At 47.5% G+C, this 20,768-nt stretch overlaps 5 protein-coding genes across 5 annotated transcripts; 2 read left to right on the top strand and 3 right to left on the bottom strand.

Moving 5' to 3' along the window:
• Nucleotides 1-723: 723 nt before the first annotated feature.
• On the top strand, nucleotides 724-2,075 carry HOO65_040005 (Vegetative incompatibility protein HET-E-1; the record flags this gene model as incomplete). The annotated part of the gene is made up of 4 exons (XM_071002834.1): nucleotides 724-757; nucleotides 823-961; nucleotides 1,023-1,307; nucleotides 1,370-2,075. The coding sequence occupies 4 exons, from the start codon at nucleotides 724-726 to the stop codon at nucleotides 2,073-2,075; spliced, it is 1,164 nt and encodes a 387-aa protein (XP_070858848.1).
• A 2,198-nt stretch (nucleotides 2,076-4,273) lies between these two features.
• Nucleotides 4,274-7,436, bottom strand: HOO65_040006 (Nephrocystin-3; the record flags this gene model as incomplete). The annotated part of the gene is made up of 5 exons (XM_071002546.1): nucleotides 4,274-6,120; nucleotides 6,187-6,534; nucleotides 6,841-6,854; nucleotides 7,192-7,330; nucleotides 7,379-7,436. The coding sequence occupies 5 exons, from the start codon at nucleotides 7,434-7,436 to the stop codon at nucleotides 4,274-4,276; spliced, it is 2,406 nt and encodes an 801-aa protein (XP_070858849.1).
• Nucleotides 7,437-13,015: 5,579 nt separating this feature from the next.
• Nucleotides 13,016-15,172, top strand: HOO65_040007 (Ubiquitin carboxyl-terminal hydrolase 16; the record flags this gene model as incomplete). Its single annotated transcript, XM_071000542.1, has 1 exon — nucleotides 13,016-15,172. One exon carries the CDS (start codon nucleotides 13,016-13,018, stop codon nucleotides 15,170-15,172), a length of 2,157 nt encoding a protein of 718 aa, XP_070858850.1.
• Nucleotides 15,173-15,490: 318 nt separating this feature from the next.
• Nucleotides 15,491-17,034, bottom strand: HOO65_040008 (Protein kes1; the record flags this gene model as incomplete). The annotated part of the gene is made up of 3 exons (XM_071002785.1): nucleotides 15,491-16,358; nucleotides 16,491-16,813; nucleotides 16,987-17,034. The coding sequence occupies 3 exons, from the start codon at nucleotides 17,032-17,034 to the stop codon at nucleotides 15,491-15,493; spliced, it is 1,239 nt and encodes a 412-aa protein (XP_070858851.1).
• A 747-nt stretch (nucleotides 17,035-17,781) lies between these two features.
• On the bottom strand, nucleotides 17,782-19,285 carry HOO65_040009 (plasma membrane protein pth11; the record flags this gene model as incomplete). The annotated part of the gene is made up of 5 exons (XM_071002794.1): nucleotides 17,782-18,188; nucleotides 18,274-18,338; nucleotides 18,418-18,911; nucleotides 19,096-19,137; nucleotides 19,181-19,285. The coding sequence occupies 5 exons, from the start codon at nucleotides 19,283-19,285 to the stop codon at nucleotides 17,782-17,784; spliced, it is 1,113 nt and encodes a 370-aa protein (XP_070858852.1).
• Between the last annotated feature and the right edge of the window lie 1,483 nt (nucleotides 19,286-20,768).

The raw sequence follows: 20,768 nt of genomic DNA on the forward strand, positions 1-20,768 counted from the left end.
ACTATGTGGCCATTGCTAGTTCTGTAACAAGGTAAAGCTAGTTTGACTGCAAGGGTCTGGACGCCAAGTTCTACGCTCGCTACTATATACTGATGGAAGCAGGGACTGCTTCCCGCCAAAGGCCTAGATCTTAAAGACCATTTCAGGGATATTGTATTTATGCAAGGCCCTTATGAATTGTCGATCCTTATCTCGGTTTGAAGACCCTATCGGGTATAGTGCGCCATGCAACAGTCTCTATACTCACTCAACTTGTTGATGAAACGAAACAGCAGCCGCTTCATTATTTCCCTAAAATTCTCAAGGTATTTTCCTGGCTACAGTGCTAATTCTAGCTGCTTATCATGGCACCATAATAACTGCACTATGAAGTCACAACACATTATATTACTTGTATCCAGTGCTACCCTGGCTAGTCGGGCATTAACACTGGATATCTAGCTGAAAAGTTACACGCCCTTTATGGCGTTTAAGCGGCCAATAGACTGCACGGACTTTTCCTTTACGCATTTTTCCCCTCAAGAGGTCTATTTCGCTTTGCCTTACTATATCCTTCCTCCCATTTCTTCCCCTCTTTAGTTAGGCCAGTATTCGTATAACATAACCACCTCAAACTTATTCGTCCTACACACCGAGCCATCCTCTTTTCCTTACTGGTCTCTTCTGTGTCGATTGATCATCTGTGTTGTGTGCCTTTTCAATTTCACGTCCTGTTCAACCGCCATGAGTTCGTCTCGTGCGAGGATCCTCTGTTTTGGTATGCTACTCTAATCCCGATATGCTATGTTTGTGTGTTGTAACATCACTTACTAACTGTTACAGAGGGAGGTGGTGTCCGCGGAGTGTCTAACTTACTAACACTTGAAAATTTCATGAAGCGTATCCAAGAATCAGAAAATCTACCTGAAGTGCCACTTCCATGTGATAGATTTGACTTGATTAGTGGCATAGGGACCGGCGGGTATGCGTTTCACTAGTTGTATTTACACATTATAGACGCCTTGCTAACAGACTTTGTGTAGGATCATTGCCATCATGCTTGGCCGACTGAGAATGAGTGTCAGCCAATGCCTTGAAGCATATAAACTCCTTGCCAATACTGTATTCGTGTCAGAGTCAACACCTGACACAAAGTCAAATGCCTTTTCGACTACCAAGCTAGAGATTGCCCTCAAGCAAATGATCTGCAATAGTCGTAAAAATCTAGAATGTGTGCTACATCAAGAGAGTGACAGTTCAACGACTGATACCAAGAAGACATGTCCACATGAGGATATGTTGTTTCTAGATAAGAATGGCACCAAAACGTAAGTTCTTTACATCAAAATCCCGGAGGATTCGTATCTAACATCTAGTCATATCCGTCTAGTGCTGTTCTAGCAGTGACCAAAGAAGATGTTGACACACTACCTACGTTCTTGACAACGTATCACGAATCTGGAAGCTTTGCAGAATGTAAAGTTTGGGAGGTGGCTAGAGCTACGTCTGCTGGCGCCAACCTTTTCGATTCAATCAAGCTGGGCCGGGAGAACACTGAATTCTTTGATGCTAGCCATCGCTACAATGATCCCTGTGAAGCCTTGATCTCAGAGGCTAAGAAGCTGTTTTCAGCAGGCAGGGACATGGCCGTTCTGAGCGTTGGCATAGGCCGTGATAATGTGCCTGTGATTACAGATTCAAAAAGGTCTGTTGTGAAAGCACTTTCGGAAATGGGCACATCTCCTACACAAACCGACTCGCCGCTATCTGATCAGCACTCAGACACTGAAGTCGATGATAAATCCAACGTCAAGAAAGGCCTCAAAGACGCCACGATTTCTAAAGACACCACTGTTTCTGAAGACACCAAGATTTCTAAAGACATCACCATTTCTAAAGACACCACCATTTCTGAAGACACCACCGTTTCTGAAGACACCACCGTTTCTAAAGACACCACCATTTCTAAAAACACCACCGTTTCAGACTGTCATGGGACCAGCCGCATTTCAGCACACACGAAAAGCTATACCATCGACACAAGTAATAATATGGAGAAAATTGTCAAGGCTTTTGCTATGAGTAGTGCTCCTTAGTCTAGAATTCGTCTCAATGAAAAAGATAATGAATGCCTTTCAGACCTTTATGTTACCAATCCTGGAATAGATGAGAAAAACATCAAAGATATAGAAGGTGGTTTGCTTGAAGAGTACTACTAATGGATTATTGAACACAATGACTTCCGGCGGTTCCTAAAGGAAGAATCTCAAATCCTTTCGGTGAAAGACGATCCTGGCAAGGGCAAGGCAATGCTCATTTGTGGCAACATCAATGAATTGCCATCAAGGAAGGAAGCGGCTGTTCCCTATTTCTTTTGTCAAGTTGCAGATAGTCAACTTAGCACAGTGACTTCTGTGCTCCTGGGATTGATCTAAGACCTTGATCCATAATCAACAGCTCATCAAACATGTATGAAGGAAACATGACTCTGTGAGTGGAAAGCTACTGCAAAATGGCAGGGTTTGAGATGACCTTTGCGATATATTGAGTGATATCTTGGATGATGAGAGCCTAGGAAATTTCGGCCTAACCGTTGATGCATTGGATGAGTGGAGGATGGACCAGCAAAACCTAATCGAATTCATCATGAAGCCCTGATCCACTAAGTGGATTGTGTCAAGTCTTAACTAGCTAGGTATCGAAGATAGTCTGAATAATGCAAAGCAAGGGATTGAGATACACTTGGAAGCAAACCGGGATTCGGTCACTGCGGCAGCTGACTCTTACATAACGCTCAAGATCGACCAGCTTTCACAGAAAGGGAGCCATGACAACAAAAGAAATAGCGCTGTTTGGGCCATTTACACTCCAATGCCGATGGCACTTTCCTTTCGGTAGCCTTGGCTTCCCAAGAGCTTTATAAAACAAATGTATCAAAGTGGCAAACCACAAATATACCCAAGTCATTTCCAACTGGGCTTAATCCCCTATACAGCAGAATGATGGCATATATTTCGGAGTCAGGAAACGCACAGCTCTGCAAGGATATCATCGCCAAAGTCTTAGTTGTATACCGACGTATCACCTTGGACAAGCTACATGTTCTTGTTGAGGGACTAAAAGACTTGGATAGGGATGATGTAAAAGAGCTTGTCGCCCTATGCGGGTCATTTTTTGACCCTCGATGGAAACATCATGTCCTATGAGCACCATTCAGCAAAAGAACATTTACTGGATTAAGGCTTAGGCGAGGTGCTACCTTCTGGCATTCCACACCAATATCGTCTTATCTTTTCACGACAGCCCTGCATTCTTCACAGGAAATTGAAGCGTGACAACTACAACTGCCAAAGGACTGGATATCTGGCTAGTCAGCATTTAGTCCCTGTGCCTGATCCATTAGCTGCTATTCGGTATTGTATTTTCTGGGCTAGCCACCTTGAGGGCTCATTAGCAGACGAGATATAGCCAGTGGAAATGATAGGATTCTGGCGCTTCGCAAAGAAAAATATCTTCAGTGACTGGGAGCGCTGACCCTAGAAAGCACTTCAGTTGCGGGGAGAGTAATGGAACAGCTAGAGTCTGGTTTGGTAAGTAGCTTTTTCGATAAGGGAATCGGCTTTGAAACTGTTGGATGAAATGTTGGACGAACTACATGGAGGATGGGTAAACCCGAGCCTGAATACTCCATGATGGAAGAACTGAACGCTAAAGCACCCGGCATGAAGGGGCTGAAGTAGACCAGACGAACGAGGTGGCGTAAAAAGCCTGATGATCTCATTTTCCTCACAATATCTCTCGAATTCGATGGAGTGTTGGCTTTTGTGGCCATCAAGGATTAAGAGCAATAGCCGCTATTTGATGTCTTGGCTGTGCAGTGATCAAAGTACCTATGCCACTTGAGATTAGCCTCGTTATCGGTCCGGCCATTCGAAGTTGTCGGAATAACCCAACCGCCCGGGAGGTTGATTCCTCAGGTCCAGGTGGCGAGGTGGAATTAGCCTCCGCCGATGATGAACGGCGGGGTCGCTCGGCCATCTGTACTAGTTGCTTGGATAGCCGTAGCCTATTCCCAGTTTGCAGCACTTCAGGTGTTTCGTTTTGGGTTAGTTTGAAGGGCTTGAAGAACAGGATCACTTATAGCCTCAGTATTTAGGTTTTGACATATTTAATGGTTGAAGAATCAATTAATCAAATGAAAAGTTAGATTTAGGAGGGAAAAGTGCAACGCATGTTCATCATATATGTTAATTAAAGAAATAGTTCAAGTTATTGGTCGGATTTCAAGTAGCCTTTATGGCTTGACTCGCTCTTCGCAACTCCGTTTTGACGACATTCCATCCAACTCCACAGTAGACTGAAGCACCCCATTAGGGATTTGAGATTGGCTGCGAGCATAATATCCTCTTAAAATCCTGTGTTGAGATGCTAGGCGGTCAGGATGATTAGTTTTCAGAACTTTCTCCCTTATCGTAAGAGCATTCTCAAGCACTGAAACTGCCTTGTCGACTTGGCCATCAACAAGATACGCTTTTGCAAGTGCATTTCGAGATGCTAGGCAGCTAGTATCCCCAGCCACTAGAACTTCCTCTCCTATCTGGTCCACATGCTCAAGCGTTGGAATTGTCCTGTCGGCTTGGCCATTATCGAGATCTTCTCTTACAACCTGATATTGAGATGCTAGATGGTCAGGATGATCAGATGCTAGAACTCTCTCCATGATCTTGACTATATGCTCGAGCATTGAAATTGCCTTCTGGCTTTGGCCATGAGCAAGATACGCTCTTGCAAGTGCGTTCTGACATGTTAGGCGGAAAGGGTGATCAGCAGCTAAAGCCTCTTCTTCCATCTTAACTACATATTCAAGCATTCTTACAGATTGCTGAATATCGCCATCTCTCTGCAAGCATTGGCTAACCTTGAACGCTAGCTTGGGGATGCCCCTCTCGCTTCCTTTCTCTATGGCGACAACATGCAACGCATGAGGCAAGTATTGACGCCAAAGGAATCGGTTTCCCCAGTCACTATCTGGAAATATTGACGTCATGTGGTCAAGCACGGCCAGTTTTTGCTTCTTATTACTTCCCAGACGCTTGCACCACAGTTTTGCTATGAAGTGCACAAGGCTGTGCATACTAAAGAGCCCAGGCGACTGTTGCTCACAAAGGAAGCCGTATGCTACCAGTATTCTGATAGCGTCTGCCATCTCTTTCTTTCCCTCGAAACCCGGCAGTATAGTTTGTGGGATGGCTGAAGAGTCAATATGTGCAATAAATTGAATTAGATCCACTGCAGCTGGTGAAAGTTTTTGAATCTTTTGCAAAGTAATGAGCCAGGTAGCGGCTACTGCACCTTGGTATTCGTGGAAGTGTGTATCGTCCTCGTGTACATGTTTTAGGAGTTCGGCTTTGCTTTCCTCTGTCTCTTTCAAAAGTTCGAGATACTTGGCAATGGAGATATGATTGGCAACCATATAATCTGCTGCCTGTGAAACTGCCAAAGGTAGGCGGCATAGCTCTTTGAGAAGGTCATTTATTGGAGCCTTGTGATGTATTTGCGGCTGGCCGTCGAGGCCCTCTGCGCCACGCATCAGGATAGTCGTTAGTTCCTCTGAGGGCATTTCTTCTAGCTCAAGGCTATCACATTCAACAGTTAACCAAGCGACCTTTTTGGATCTTGTAGTGAAAATGATTCGTCCCTTCTCACTCTGTGGAAGAAACATGGCCATTTTGTTCTCCTTGGTGGCAGGATCAAAGAAACTAGCGTCATCAATATCATCGAGGATAAGAAGCCACTTTCCGCGTTCATTGGCTTCTAAGTAATTCTTCACAAGTATTCTTGGATCCTGACTAGCAGCCGATTCGAGTTTTAGGGTCTCAGTGAGCTCCTTGCAGGAATTCCGAAATCCATCTGTATTGGCAGCAGTGAGCCAAAAGACAGAATAGTCAGGGCGTCTTTCCTTCACCACATACGCAAGCTTCAAGGCTACCTGGGTTTTACCCATGCCACCTAAGCCTACGAGCGCGATTTTCTGAAAGCCAGTCTGGGCGAAGAGCCTGTTATTCAATTTGAACAGGACATCTCGACGTCCGACAAAGCAAGGGCTTTGATGAAACGGGATATAATGGACTGGTATGGAGCCTGTCAATGGAACGTTAGCTCAGTAATCACATTCGCAGTCAGACTTCCTATCATGTGACAACTCACCATCCGACTTCTTTGACTGGTTTAAGGCCGGGGTAGTGCCATTCATTAGGACCTGGGTAAATCCCTTGATGGCGTCTTGCCTCTCGTCGAGGTAATTCTTCGTATCTGCCGACACTTTGGACGATTCGATCCAATCCGAAAGGGTGATTGCTCTTAGACCATTGTTGCTGTCAAACCGATAGTATCTCTGGTTTTCCTTAGGGTGCTCTTTTTCAAGCTCATCTGCAACATTCCTGGAGTTGACTGCTACTTTCTCAAGTGCGTTTTTGATAGAGTCTTTGGAATTGCCAGTTTCAAAGGCATCACCAAGACCTGCACCGATGCTCAAAACCAACATTTCCCCTTCGTCTGAAAGCAGTTTAGTAGCCTCTGTGATAAGCACCCTGCATGGATTGCTATATCCAAAGCTGCTATTCACGAATCTCTCATTGTCTCGGCCTAATTTTATAGACCTGAAAAGGCCAGTCATAGCAGATGTGGCTCTTCCTACCTCCCATATTGAGCACTCTGACAAACTAGCTGTAGACCTATAGGTTCTGAATAGTATTGAAGATGCATCAATATTGCCCTTGGCCGTAGCAAGAACAGCACTATAAGGGAATTATCAGGAACTAGATTTATCTTCGGGTCAGTTAATATAGGGCTAGCACTCACGTTTTGACGCATTTCTGATTGATAAAGTGCACATTTTCGTGTTCACATGTATCTTCTGTAGACTTGCCCATGTTCCGTTCTTCGGTACATTTTGCAACAGGGCAATTCTGACGAATTGCTTTTTTCAAAGCATTTTCTAAGCTTGCGGTTGAGAAGACGTTTGATGTTGATCCCACTATGAATCTTGTCAACGACGTTTGTCTCGGAGTGAATGCTCTTTTAGCTAGTTCTTTGTATGCCTCCATGCAAGCACCAACTGACATGCTCAGTCGGCCCAGCATGATGGCAATTATGCTGGGAAGAGACTGTTAACGAGATTCCTCAGATATTCAAGCTCAATGAACCTCTTACCCTCCAGTTCCTGTACCACCAATGAGGTCGAATACCTCACAGGGCTTTGGTATTATGGGAAGGCATTGAGCATCCTGGATATCCCGCATGATTCTTTCGAGGATTAGGAGACTGGATAGCCCATGAACACCACCGTCATCTACGATTGTCAGCAGTACGATAACGAGCAAACATCGGGATAACATACCTAGGGAAAGGATCTTGAACGGCTGGCCATTGCCACCAGGATGAGTAAGAAAATCCATTTTCGTTTTTTGGGGAACTTAGAAAGCATAAGCTAGAGACTAAGCCTATATAAGGTGTTCAAAGTAGACAAATATTCACCCGATCGCAACAAGACACTAGAAATTGTGTAGATATGGAAGTATCAAGGCAAAACTAGATATCTCTACTCAATCAAAACAACAACGAAGTAAGAAGAAGTCGCTGGGGTGTAGCTACACCATGTGGATGCTGAGCTTTACGCTTGTTGGTGTCTTGAATGTGACGTCCGCCTAACATGCATTTGGCTCTGGAGCTGGAGGTCACGCTGATTGGTTGGGCATGCATGCGAAGCCGCAGTCAATATTGATCCTTACCAAATAGCCAGCGCTAACTGCGTTAAATACAGTTTCGTGATTGGACTATTATGATGCCAGCATAGGAGAGCGGCATTAGCCTATGATGCGGGCCGCAAGCAAAGAATGCATGTGTATATGGGCCTATCAACAGCCAGCATAACTGCCATCGTGCTTCTTATCAAAAGGTTGCGAACAGGCAGGGCGAATATCTTTGGTGTAGCTGATTACTTCATATGGGCTCATCCCATCCCTATCTACCCAATAGATGTAGGCAAGTTCAGATAGAATTATCAGCATTACACAAGGGCACTGGGGCTTCTAGAGCATAGCTTTAGAATTTGATGATACATCTGTCACGGGTTGGATACAAGATCTTCATTGTAGCCGGTTCGGAGGTTCAAAGAACATGCATTAAGGAGGAAAGGGAATGACTAGCTAGACTGTACTGGCGGGAGAGGGGCTCTTTATAGGTGAACTCTGTGTGGTGGGGTCTCGCACGGACCAAGGGCATCGCCCTAACACATACAGGCGCAGCCCTTACAACATCCGAATGTATTGCAATGTTCTATTTCCCCCCACTCTCCATGCCCAACCCAAGCCTTACCTATGCTATGCCCCATGTCTCTCCTCCTCACCATATATAAAATCTGAGGTTTCGTGGCGTAGTTTCGATGGCTTAGCCACTTGGTGCAGGTGTCCCTTTCCAGGTATGTAGTGGAGTCTGGACCGTCATGCAGCAGGCTCTTTAGCTAAGATCCTTGTCAGTTGCTTCCATAACTGTCTTGGTCTCTATCACGTCCTGTCTTGTCGTCCATGGCCCTAGTCCAATTCCATCGTTTGTTGCATTATTATTCCCTTGCATACTTTTCACGCTTTATATCTCCTGACTGTGACTTCTTTCTTCGTCGCATAGAAAGTAGTCCCGTGACAGTAGCCTTTTCAGGTTGTCAAAGCACCGGCTCAGACCGTCAGACCGCCAGACCGCCAGACCGTCCGCTAATGATGAACCCACTTTAGCAGCACAGATACAGATTTAGCCCTCAAGATGGCGAGGCCAACTATCGATTAGCATAAACCTTTTCCTGTCACCTTTCCACTGCCGCATCTCCTCGGCCAGGAGCAGGCCACAACCCAGAAGCCAATCCACACTCAGTCTCAGCTCATCACCTACTATCCAATGCAGCTCAGTCCGCAGATGGCTGGCTCCTCTGTCTCGTCACTCGAATGCCAGACATGTTTCGCAATGCCAGCACATGATAGCGTAACAACGTTATGAAAAGCATCAGTGCCTGCGCTACTCCTCATCAATTCCCTCGAGCTTGTAAATGGTAGGCGATAAGAGTGCAGCAAGACGTTCGCTTTCACCAGGTGATGCTCAGGCCAAGAACCATTCAACAGCTAGTCCCAACTCGTCGCCTTTCATATGGCAAACGACTGTGGGTCTTGGATATTAACAGTAGATATTAGGAGGACGTACTGAATGTCCTAGAAGGAGGAAACAAGTGATTGTTGAAGTTGTTCTATGTCTATCTATTTCTTGCCTGAAGAGCGGATCTCACCCGATTTATATATCCATCGCTACAATGTCTAGGTCTAGCACACGGGCCTTAGAAGAAGGCCCCTTTATGTCTCACAAGAAGAAATAAATCCGACTTCAACCATCAGATGGAGATTGTTCCATGGGTTCATAGAGGCTAGGATGCACAGACACAGTAGTGCTTGCATGCTGCAAATCCTTCCTTCCACCTATGGGCCAGCATATGGCCATGTGCCATGTCAGCCCGCCGCCGTACTCGTCTTCAGCACAGGCGCAGATGTAGGTAGTCATCAAAATGGGAAGACCAACTATCAGTTAGCAGCCTGGCCTTGTTCTATTGGCTCTCCACTGCTGTAGCTTCTCGACCAAGCGCAGGGTGTGGCTCAAGAACTACTGAACAGCGAGTCATGATTCATCGCCTTTCATGTAGCGCAGGGTTATGTAAATCTTGAATATAAACTGTATTGCATATTGTAAAATGACTGCTGCTACCAAAGTCAACAGGATAGTCTATTCTGTATAGTAAGCTTAGATAAGAATGATAACCACAACAACAGCGAGTTGGAAGGGCAAGCGAAATGAGGAAAAGAGCCCATCCCATCCTACATTTTTCTGCTTGATAGATTCACAGCTATAGAGCATGCCACATTGGAAAATAAGTCTGTGGTTCTTCTAACTAGCTCTTTAAGCTAACAGAAGCCACCCGGAGCTCAATTCCGACGTGCTACAAAACACCATAAGTCAGTCAGTCAATCATGCTCTGTCGTACCAAAGCAGCTGCATACAGACTCGAACTAATGCCATCCCTACCCCGCACAAATCAGGCTATGGAAAGGATCTTGGCAGATTCGCTGACATTTTCCCCGCACTAGATACGCTCAACGCGGCTGCATGCCAACTTTCCAAGCTCTAGAAAGATAGCTACGCCCTACCTATCGAGGTGTTGGGAAGTGTAGAATAGATATTAAATGTTGAATCAGTTCGTTTATTAAAAGGTTTAAGTCTATGCTACGACCTGGAACTATTCCTTTTGCATTGTGGTGTCAATCCTGTCACGTGTTCAGCCACAATAGGTTCGGATATGGGACGCCACTTAACATATATACCGCGCCACGCAACAGGAAGTGCATCTTACTATTGACCTTGAGATCGTACGATTGCCAAGACACTCTATGAAATCACAGGGGAAGCCCAAAAGCTAGTCAGTTGATGTGTTAGAGCGAAAGGCTCAAGGCATCACGGCACCGGGATGGTGATGTCGAATTATTTTTATGAGGGCGCCCCTGCTGAGCTGCAAAGCTCTATTCTCATCAAAGGGGGCCAAATGGAGTCCGGGCAGCCCGTCTTAAAACGTAAATAGCTAGATAGCTGCTGCTTAGTATCTATATTCTGCAGCAGTATTCAACTTTTTTGGGTGTTTGTGATATGGGATGCCCGCTCATTCACGACTCATACAGGCGCAGCATCTCATCTATAAAATTAGCTGTCAAGATTAGCAGCTCGGATTCAGGCCCTATTCGCCTTCATCTAAAAAGCAAGACAAAGAATCAAGATCTGAGACTCTGACTCTGGCTCCGATTTTTGTAAATGGCCTTGCCATCTCCGTTCTACAGTAGAACAAGCGCTAAAAAATCAAAATAAACGGGTTGAAATCATGCTGATTATCTTTGAGTCTGGCGTTCCATCCACGAGTGTTTCTGCCCATCCACATAGGTCAGCTTTCGTTGTGGTAGCCCTAGTCCCCTTCAGGGGGGAGCAATCCGTCAAAGCGTCCACCAGGCCATCTTTGAGCGGAACTTTCCATATTTCTCTTATAGACCCTATTGTACACCGACAGCCCATTACCGACTTGTTTCCGCCGCACCTGCCACTATACGATGAACCCCATCGACTCGGTCCCCAACATGCTCCCATCATCAACTACTAATGTAAAACCATTCACGAATAGTCGGCCGCGCGTCCCGTCCCTTCCCTCCTACGGGACGAAGTAGTGCAACTCTATCACTAGTTGCCAACCTTGGCGTCCCATGACAATCTCAATCGCACATGGCCTACTGCCTGCAGTTCCACTGGAAATGCTTGTCTCTTAGCTGCAAGAGAAAGACGGGAAACACGAACCGTTCTAAAACCAAATGCACAAGAGGAGGGGAAAGGTATCAGAGCACGTTGCAAGGCATGAACCGGCAAAGAACCCGTTAGGGATACACGACAGCTTCATGCATGTCGCTCGGGTCTAGCAAAGATACCAAGCTTCTCCTCACCCCACGAGCAAGTAATAGACAACGTACACTTGCTTCCTGGTAGAAGCGCCTTCCAGCCAAATGCGCATGACGCACTAGAATACGAAAATTCCCTAGTCCGGCGAGATTACCATATGCCCAAGACCAGCATAAATGTCCACTTGCTGACAGGGTTCAGTAGTAATAAGCCTTCGCTTGGGTAGCACATCGGACAACCTTATTAGCCCTTGGAGATATAAGCCGGCCATCAGGGACAACCCCACAGCGTAGGTGTAGAGCAAACTAGCTTGAAATCATATTAGGCAGCCGGTTAGTCGCACATCTTATGAAGTGTATGCCTGTCGTCAGATATCAGCCTCCCAGGGTGTATGTGTATACTCGCACTTCTCCGTCATCAAGTCCATTCCGCGAGCTTGGGCACACTACTACCGGACCCGGCCTCCTAGGCTCTCGTCTTCCAGCTCGGTACAATTTCTAGTTCCCGGCAGCTCCCACCCAGTCATGCCGTCTCAAGAAGTTTTCTTGCACGGCCGCTATTCGCATCTAGAGCGCGCCGGTATTGATCTCACAGATATCTTCTATGGTCCCGGTACTACCCCCCCCCCCAATGATTGCCCCTCATGACAAGAGCGCCGACATCTGGCTTCTTGCATGTCTCATTGACGATGCCAGTGCGAGCAACAGCGATTGCCGCTTCCCTGCTGCCAAGAAATACCCGAAGTGCACATCTGCAGCGCCAAGCACATTTCGCGGGGCTGAGGGCAGTTGTACCTCCAAGCCTCCCCCCCCTCCTTGGCTGCTTTTTTCATCGTATCTTCAAGGGATGCAGAGCATTCTTTTAGCCAAGTCGAAAGCACCATATCCGCCCATATCGCGTCTAGGCGTACGGGGTGACCGGTAGCTGCTGTGTATTACATCGCCAATGGCAATCTCATGAGCTGAGAATAATGTAACCTGTAATCAACCCAAGGATGTGCGTGTACGGAAAAATGCCGCTATCCCAAAAAATGAAGGCAATTTTGCTTTGTAGTTCTTCGGTATAACCCTAACTACACAAACGAGCCAATAACCCTGGCTTCAATTTGAGTCTGCAGCCAATCAGAGAAGCATTATCGTCGAGGATTCTCCTTTCACTAGTCTCTTCCCTTCTTCCTTCTATCAAAGTTTTCCACTCGCTTCTCTAGTTACTTTGCTCTGCCTTCATCTCTTCTCTGCGTGCAAAACGTCAGGGCTGCTGCCTCATTTACCGCTGCTTGCCCCCTTGCTTGTCGCTCCTTATTCTTCTCCTCTCTTGTTTATGCTTCGCTTCGCCCCTAATCCCTAGTCACTACGTCATCTCAATGTCTTTGGCGTGAAAGAGAGTGTGTGCACGCACCAGCTCTCAACTTTTACCTCTCATCTCCAATCTTGCGTCTCTAGGCTTCTCACTCCCCTTCGTGCCTACAACGCCCTCGTTGGTATTCCGGTGATCCCGCTCATTGGCCACGATGACGCAGAAGCCCTTCACTGTTGCTTCTTATGCAGCCGGCGCAGGCCTTGCTGCTATAGCCCTCGTCTATGTATTTGCGCCAACCTTCTTCATTGATGAGTCAGATTACCGCAAAAAGGGCGCCATTGGTCTCATTAATGTCGGCAATGATTGCTTCATCAATTCCAATCTCCAGTCATTGGCTGGCCTGAACGAACTACGCATCTTTCTTATCCGCGAGACCTACCGGCGCACAGTCGACGGTGACTCAGTATATGACACGCTCCTTGTTCAACCAGAGCCTGCGTCTTCCGGTGACACCGGCTCCCCTTCAGCTCCCTTGTCTTCTACGGAGGTCATCCCCGAGTGGAAGCTTCGTGGTCTTCAAAAGGGGCTGGCCAGTGGTGCCTTGAAGACTATGCTTGACAAGCTCAATGAGCGGCCTATCGCACGCAAAACGCTCTCCCAGCGAGACTTCATACGAGTCCTCGAGATGTCGTTTGGCCAGACAATCAACCGCCAACAGCAGGATGCACAGGAATTTCTCCAGCTAGTTTTCGAGCGCCTCAAAGACGAGTATTCTGCTGGCCAGCGTGTTCACCGTGAAATACTGAGGCGGCAGGCTGCAATCAGCGAGTCGCAGTCAGAATCGGACCTAGGGCTGCCAGAGCCAACCACTCCCTCCACCGCTTCCACCCATGCAAACGGAAAAGAGAAGCAAAAAGAAGACCAAGGCGCTCTCCCGCTCACAGAAACCCCAGTCCATCAGCCAAATGGCCAGAGTTCCATGGACCAATGGCCCAACGAAGCCAATTCGCAGAATCGGGACGGAGCGGCAGCTAATCAGCCAAATCAGGAAACCCCCGACCCATTTGCCGATGAGCCGGGCTTCCCCATGGATGGCGAGCGGGAGTCGCACTTGACCTGTCAAACATGCAACTACTCAACCTCAGCCCGCTCCGAGCCATTCACCATGTTGACGCTAAGTGTGCCGCAGGTCTCTTCAACGACACTAGCCACGTGCTTTGAAAAGGCTTTTGCTCCGGAGTACATTAGCGATTTTAAATGCGAAAAGTGTCGCCTGGTAAATGCTGTAGATTTGCTACGGCAGCACATCAATCACCCCAAGAACTCCGCCAAGTCCAAGTCCCATGCTGAAGCCAATATGAAGAAGCTTTTAGAAGCTATTGACAAGGACCCGGAACATCCTCCGCCTGATGTCCCACTCCCGGATATATCGCTTGCGCCTGTGAGGACCATTACGCGCAAAACGCGCATCAGCAAGTACCCGCGTGTCTTGGTAGTACATCTATCGCGATCCATCTACGATCGCGTTTCGCAAAAAAACACTGCCAAGGTGTCATTCCCTGAGTCTCTCGTTCTTGGCGGTCTGGGTAACCCAAAAAACTATCGCTTGAACTCAGTCATCATCCACCGTGGTGGTCACACCAGTGGCCACTATGAGTCCTTCCGAAGACAGTGCGTGTCGGCGCCGTTTTCTAACCCAAATCGCGCTCTAGCGGAATCTGCATTTAGCAGGGCATTATCCAGTCCTAATCCATCTAATCTTCCAACCACCCCCAACCCCGCCCCCTCCTCCCCCTCCTCCTCCCAGGCTGGCACCCCCGTAGCTACCCTGACGCCTCTGCCAGACCCGCTCAGTTCCATGGCTTCATTAGCGTCCACATTACCTTCAGATCGCCCTTCGTCTGTCACACATGTGTCACCAGACACTACTACTACCATCGCACAGCAGCCACAAGATGAAGATCAAAGCCAGGCCCCACCACTACTGCCTACAAACGACAAACAAGCGTGCAGTTCGTCATCCCCATACGCCAGCGACTCCTCCAGTATTCGCTCTCTAGCCAAGTCAGTTCTGTCCCGAAAGTCGTCGCGTCTATCGACAAGGCTACGAGCTACTACCTCGCCGAAAAAGCCACAAACAGGAGTGAGACCAGACGAAAACGAGGATTCAGGCACAAGGCCAGTCACACCTGATGCACCCACACATGCGCAGCCCACAAAACGGAGGAAGCGGAAATCAAACGACAAGTGGTGGCGCATCAGCGATGAAAAGTGCCGCCAGGCCAAGACCAGTGACGTTCTCGGCATGCAGCGGGAGGTCTATATGTTGTTTTACGAACTAGACAGGAAGCATTTGAACCACGTGTAGACCAATACCAAGGTATAGATGGAATGAGATAATGAATGGGCATACACAGTCAGGTATGTAACAAATACTAGTTATAGAGCAGCCGCTTTACATTGATCGGCCTCAATCAAACATTTAGCATTAATTGGTTATGGACGCATCAGGAAGAAAACAAAAGGGTGAGAGAAAGATAGATAGAACGCGGAAGCACAAACCACCACCACCACCACCCCCCCAGTCTCAAGACAGCTCTCTAGTGAATGATGCCATTCGTGTTGTATAGTTTGTTATTAGTATTGGCTGCCCCAATTCCCTGTCTAATTTGAGTTTCCCTTGCCTCTATTGCCCTAGAACCTCGGCCTGGATAGCCTTGGCTTCTTCGGGAGTCAGCTTCCTGGCCTTTACTGCCTCCTGTTTGGCATCATCAAAACGCCAAACACCACCAGTCTTGTCGGTGTCGCCATCAAGCGGCAGGCCAACAATTCCAGCCAGCTTAGCCAGCACGGGATCTTGCCCCTGGCATGCTGTGAAATATCTACGCTCCCACGTCCGACCCTGTTCCTTTTCTTTGGAACGTAGCTGGCGTTGCGCCTGTTCAATCTTGGCCTTTTCAGAGCCGACCTTGTCCAGATTTCCGGATGAGATTGCGTTGGCCACCTTGGACCAAGCACGACGTGATTCAAGGCAATCCTGGTCTTCAATGTCTGCTACAGTCAAAGGCGTAACAGCGAATGTGGCAGCATCAAACTTATCAATGAGCGTTTTAGCGGAATTGGTCTTGGGGGGGCCAGAATACAACTCAAAGGACTTGGTCCAAACACCAGTTGCGTTGCACACAATGGCCTTTTCGTTGCCGGTCTGGTACAAAGTCGCAGTGACGCTGTTCTTTTTACCCGAAAGCCATCCACGGCCACTGTAGTCGAGCTTGGCAGTGAAGCCAGAAGAGCTGGTTATGTAGGAGGATGACTCAAGTTCCAAGAAAGGCGCGCCCATGATGAGACCTTCGATGTGGAGCGAGGGTAAAGTAATTAGGTATGTTTCGGGCTCGCGGGGGCCGTTGGGTGAAGCAGGCAGTGTCAATACCGCATGGCCAATCTGTTTAATATAGATCGTGCTCGAAAATGTAGCCTTCTGTGCATTGTAGCCCTGGAGTCGAACTCCAGTAGGGAGATTGGTGACACAGTAGGCGGTCGCAGGAGGGTGGTGACTAGTGAGTGGGAAAATGGCAGCCAGTGGCGCAGGGAGATACAGTCAGCCAACAAGCTCTCGAAACCAAATCAAGAAAAAAAGGAGAGAATAAACGGCATAGCTCGGTAGCCATGAGGGAGAGCTAGCTCACCTAACTTGTTCACTGATAAGCTCAGTTGTGCCTGTAGCCTCCTCCTGCCATTTGCCCAGGAAGACTTCTCCTAAGAAAGGGTTCAGAGGCTTTTTCTCATTGCCGTACTTTTCGCTGCGGCTGGCGTACTGCTGCTTCAGAGTTGACAGAAACCATTTAAGCACTAGAGTAGCACGCTTGGCCGGCTCAGGCTCATTTGCCGCAGCAACAAATAACGAGGGGTGGCAGCACCAGTACTGGCTAAACTCGGTAAGAGAAGTGCCGGATAAGATAAACGGCGGAGCTGTCAGCGAAGAAAGATCTCCATTGAAGCTGGCTATCGACTATAAAGGACCAACAGTTGGCAGGTTAGAGGCCAGTTCATACGTATACACGAGAAGAAAGACCCTGTAGTGCATGGGTGCGAGAGTGATTAAGGCTAATCTAGGCTCACAAACGAGCCTAGCCGTAGCAAGCCGCTGGTCCTTTGCCCTGCTTGGGGCGCTTTCTTGCATACCTTGAGGAAAGAAGACCAGCTCGAGCTGTTGGCGCCGCCTTCTGACATGATGATAAAGCTAGGTTGATGTGTGGGTAGGACGAAGAAATGAAGAAGAAAAAGAAGAAAAAGAAGAAAAATTAAAGAAGATAAAAAGAGCTGGTCAAGAAAAAGACAGCTAGGGCCTAGTTGGATAGCGGCGGCAAGCAATGGCGATAGCGATGATGCGTACGTAGTAGATTAGATGCAAATGGATAAATTATCATCAAAGTTAGGGAAGGCAGAGGGGAAGGAAGAAGTCAAGCGAAAAGTATAGGAAGGAAATGGAAAGGAAATTGCCCACCCAGTTGCTTGGGTGTCTTGTTTGCAATCTTGGCAATAGCACAGGTTCAAAGTGGCAATTACCCTCTTTTTCTGACGTTGCGAGGGACAGAAAAATGCAATTGGCTTAGAAGGATCAATAGCGTCGATGACGCGGCTAGAGCGAGCTCGCCTTTTGAACGCGGTTCTACCTTGATGCAACCCTATAGTTGCTTGTTAACCCTAGTAGTCGCCACTTCACGTGAGCAGTCTCACTACATTCACAGCGCTGCCCACAACATCGTTCATGAAATACAAAAATCATAAAATATATACAATCGAAGAGAAGTCATAGGTATAACTAACCAGAATGAAAAAGAGCCACCTCCCACTACCAAGCCAACACCAGATTCCCAATGTCATAACCCCCCAGCAAACCCCCGAACCCCTAGATAACAATCACATAAAACCTAACCCAAAGAAAGCAAGAAAACTGAGCCCCAGCATAACTACCATTTACATGCTTCCTCGGTTCCTGCTTGCCTTCATCAGGTCAATTCCCCTCCCGGATGGGTTTGCGATGGGCGATGGGTGGTGCCCTGTCGCTGTCAACTCCTCCGTGCTGTTTCCTGAGCCGTAGGCAGGCTCTTCTTTCATGTACGTGTGGGTATGCACATGCACAACATTGCCGTTTTGAATGGCAGCTATGGCTCCCTCGGGGAGGTCAGCATAGCTCTTCTGGGAGGGCTTCGTGCGCTTCTGCGTAGAGGAGAGCTCATAGACGTTCTTGCCCGAGATGTGAGAAGAGCCCCATCGGCCGGGAATGATGTGAGTGAAGAGGGGACGCAGGTGGGGGACTGATCCGCAAATAATTCCGACCGTCACTTCAATGATCGACCAAATGAGAGACTTGCTGATACGGTCTATGGACAAAGAGAACAAGGCGAGGTTAGTTAAAGTCAAGGATAGTCAAGACAAAAGAAAAGGGTACCCCAGGGAGTGACTTACAACTGACATCGAGACCAGTGACTGCCTCCAGGAAGGTTATGCGGACGATACCAGCCACACAGGCGCTGTTATGCATTATTCTCGTTAGCTGATGCTCAAACATCTGTAAATAATCCCGCGGTTCCGAGTGTGTGTGGCACTTACAAAGCTCCCAGCATGAACAGCGAGCAAATGGCTAGCTTCTGCTTCGTTGGCAAAGTGAGTCTCCAAAGGAGAGGCATCGGCATCGCCAGCACCAGAATGTCGGTGGCCAAAGAAACAGCTGCGTTGGCATAGAGAAAGTTGACAAAGGTATAGCATTTGCCCTCGACCAAAAAGTCCCAGGCAGCCTTGGCCGGCTGGCACTGGAAGATGGTGGCCAAAACGGAGGCAATAGTGAACAGAATCGTGAAGATGGATACGGCCCATACCAAGCGGCGCAGCTTTTGTGATGGGAAAATTCGGAAGTAGAGGACCATGATGGACACTTTTGTGGCGGCAAGAGCGCACATGTACATGACCTCTGATACTAGAATCAGCTGTACGATTCTCTTGACAACATAGTTGATGTTGGAGAGGTCGAGCGTCCAAACATGAGAACCCACGCCATATTTGACGGCTATGCACACGCGATATGTTAGCCGAGACGAAACGCCATGCTGTGTATGGTTGCAGGTAACTCACCGTATAACGTTACTATGATTAACACGCAATTAAACACTGATGAAATGATCAGAATAGCTGTTGTTGTTACATGTTAGTAAACGGTTCTCTCAGCCCCCAAGCCGCAAGTAAGCCCCTCCATCGCCCCCCTCCCGCTTCCTGTCTCTGGAGACGACTTACTATCCTCCCAAAATAGTTTTCGGTTAATGTGAAGTCGGACGCCTGTTCGTAGCAGCGTAATAGTGATCGTTGCCACGAGGCATACGTAGTTGATAGTATTAAGTGCCCCCCTATGTGATTTGTTGTCCGTGAACTCTAAATCCGAAAGCAAATTAGACCCGCCCAGCGAGTTACTGATGAAGGCAGACATTGTGCAGTGTTCGTCGGCGAATGTTTAGAGGTATTGTATTTGTGGACTAGACCAATGTCTTGGTAGACGACAACAAAGGGCTTTCTCGTCCAAGGAGTTGTTTTTTGTCTCGGTTCTTGAGTCGCCTTGCCGCGGATGAACTAGACAGCCGTCAAATGCCTCGTTGAATAGGGCCGCCAATAGATGGATATTTAGGATAGAATCGCCAGCGTTGGAAGAAAATAAAAAATTATTAGGCCGTGCCTTCTCCCTCTCTATTCAAATCGAGGAGATACAAGACCAGGAAGAGTAGAAAGAAAACGGAAAATAAAAAATAAAAAATAAAAAAAATTGAATACAAGTTCAAGAGGTGTCAGAGGGGAAGATATTAGTACGAGTAGGCCGGACCCGGTGCTGGCATAGATAGATACAGAGTGGTAAAAGAAATATATGCAACGCCTTGAATATCAAACCAAAGGGTGTACGAAGAAAAATGAAAGACAATCCAAGTCTAAACATGTCACGGAGAGAGGAGTGAAGGGGGCGACGGCCCTAAAGTAGCAATCGAAGCACCATAGAAGTAATTGGAGCAGCATCTACTACGTACGTACAACGCCCGAGACAGAAAAGTCCGAGAACACCTATTCAAGCCACCCTCCTTCATGGGTCGGTCATCTAACAAGTTGTTCTGCTTGCCTACTAGTAGGGATATGATGCAAACGGCCAAAGCTTAAGCTTCAATGTTGTCTTCCACTCCTCAATCCTACTCGCCTTGGTCTTAGTCTTGTTCCGCTCTGACCTCTTAATTGCTTCAAAAAAGTTCCCAGGAGGGTAGGGGACGCCGAGAGGTAAGAGAAGCAGAGAAACAAGATCAAGCACATTAATTGGGAAAGAACAAAACAAGACAAGTTTTGAGCTGTCGCCTAGATTCATATGGTACCGCTCTATCAACAAGATTCCATTCCACTACGTATCCCACCCTAGCTCGTGCATCGCATCATGCATTGTGTATAGTTCGTGGGCTTTTTCTTGCTGTTGTATTGGTGCTATTATAGTCTCAGTTATTATTCTAGATGCTGCTGCTTTGCTCGTTCTCCGCCTAGGAAGAATGCATTACTCTGGTTCTCCTGGCTGCTGCTGGCCTGCCCTCAAGCTCCCGCCCACCTACCCTACAGTAGCCAGCTTTATGCACAGACCTTCTTTTCCAGCCCCAATGGGATGCCTACAAGAAACATGGCCATTTTCTATCAAATGTCATGGCTCCGTTTTTTTTCGTCCTATGGTCAGGGGCTTGTGGCAAACCCCCGTTGCCTGTTACTGAAAACCCGTAACATTTGGGGGCGCATTGACCTCTCCTCCAAGGTAAGTGGTGGTACGTTCTTTTTGGACCTGAAAGCCAAGCCAGAGCAGGGCGTCCTCGAATAATACTAACATCTCTGTCAGTTTTGTGCTGATATTTCCTGTGTTTACAAATCCTGCAAGAAAATTACGAGTTCAATCTTGA

Source organism: Ceratocystis lukuohia, assembly GCF_044167205.1.
Source record: "Ceratocystis lukuohia strain C4212 chromosome Unknown Supercontig4_pilon, whole genome shotgun sequence".
NCBI lineage: Eukaryota > Fungi > Ascomycota > Sordariomycetes > Microascales > Ceratocystidaceae > Ceratocystis > Ceratocystis lukuohia.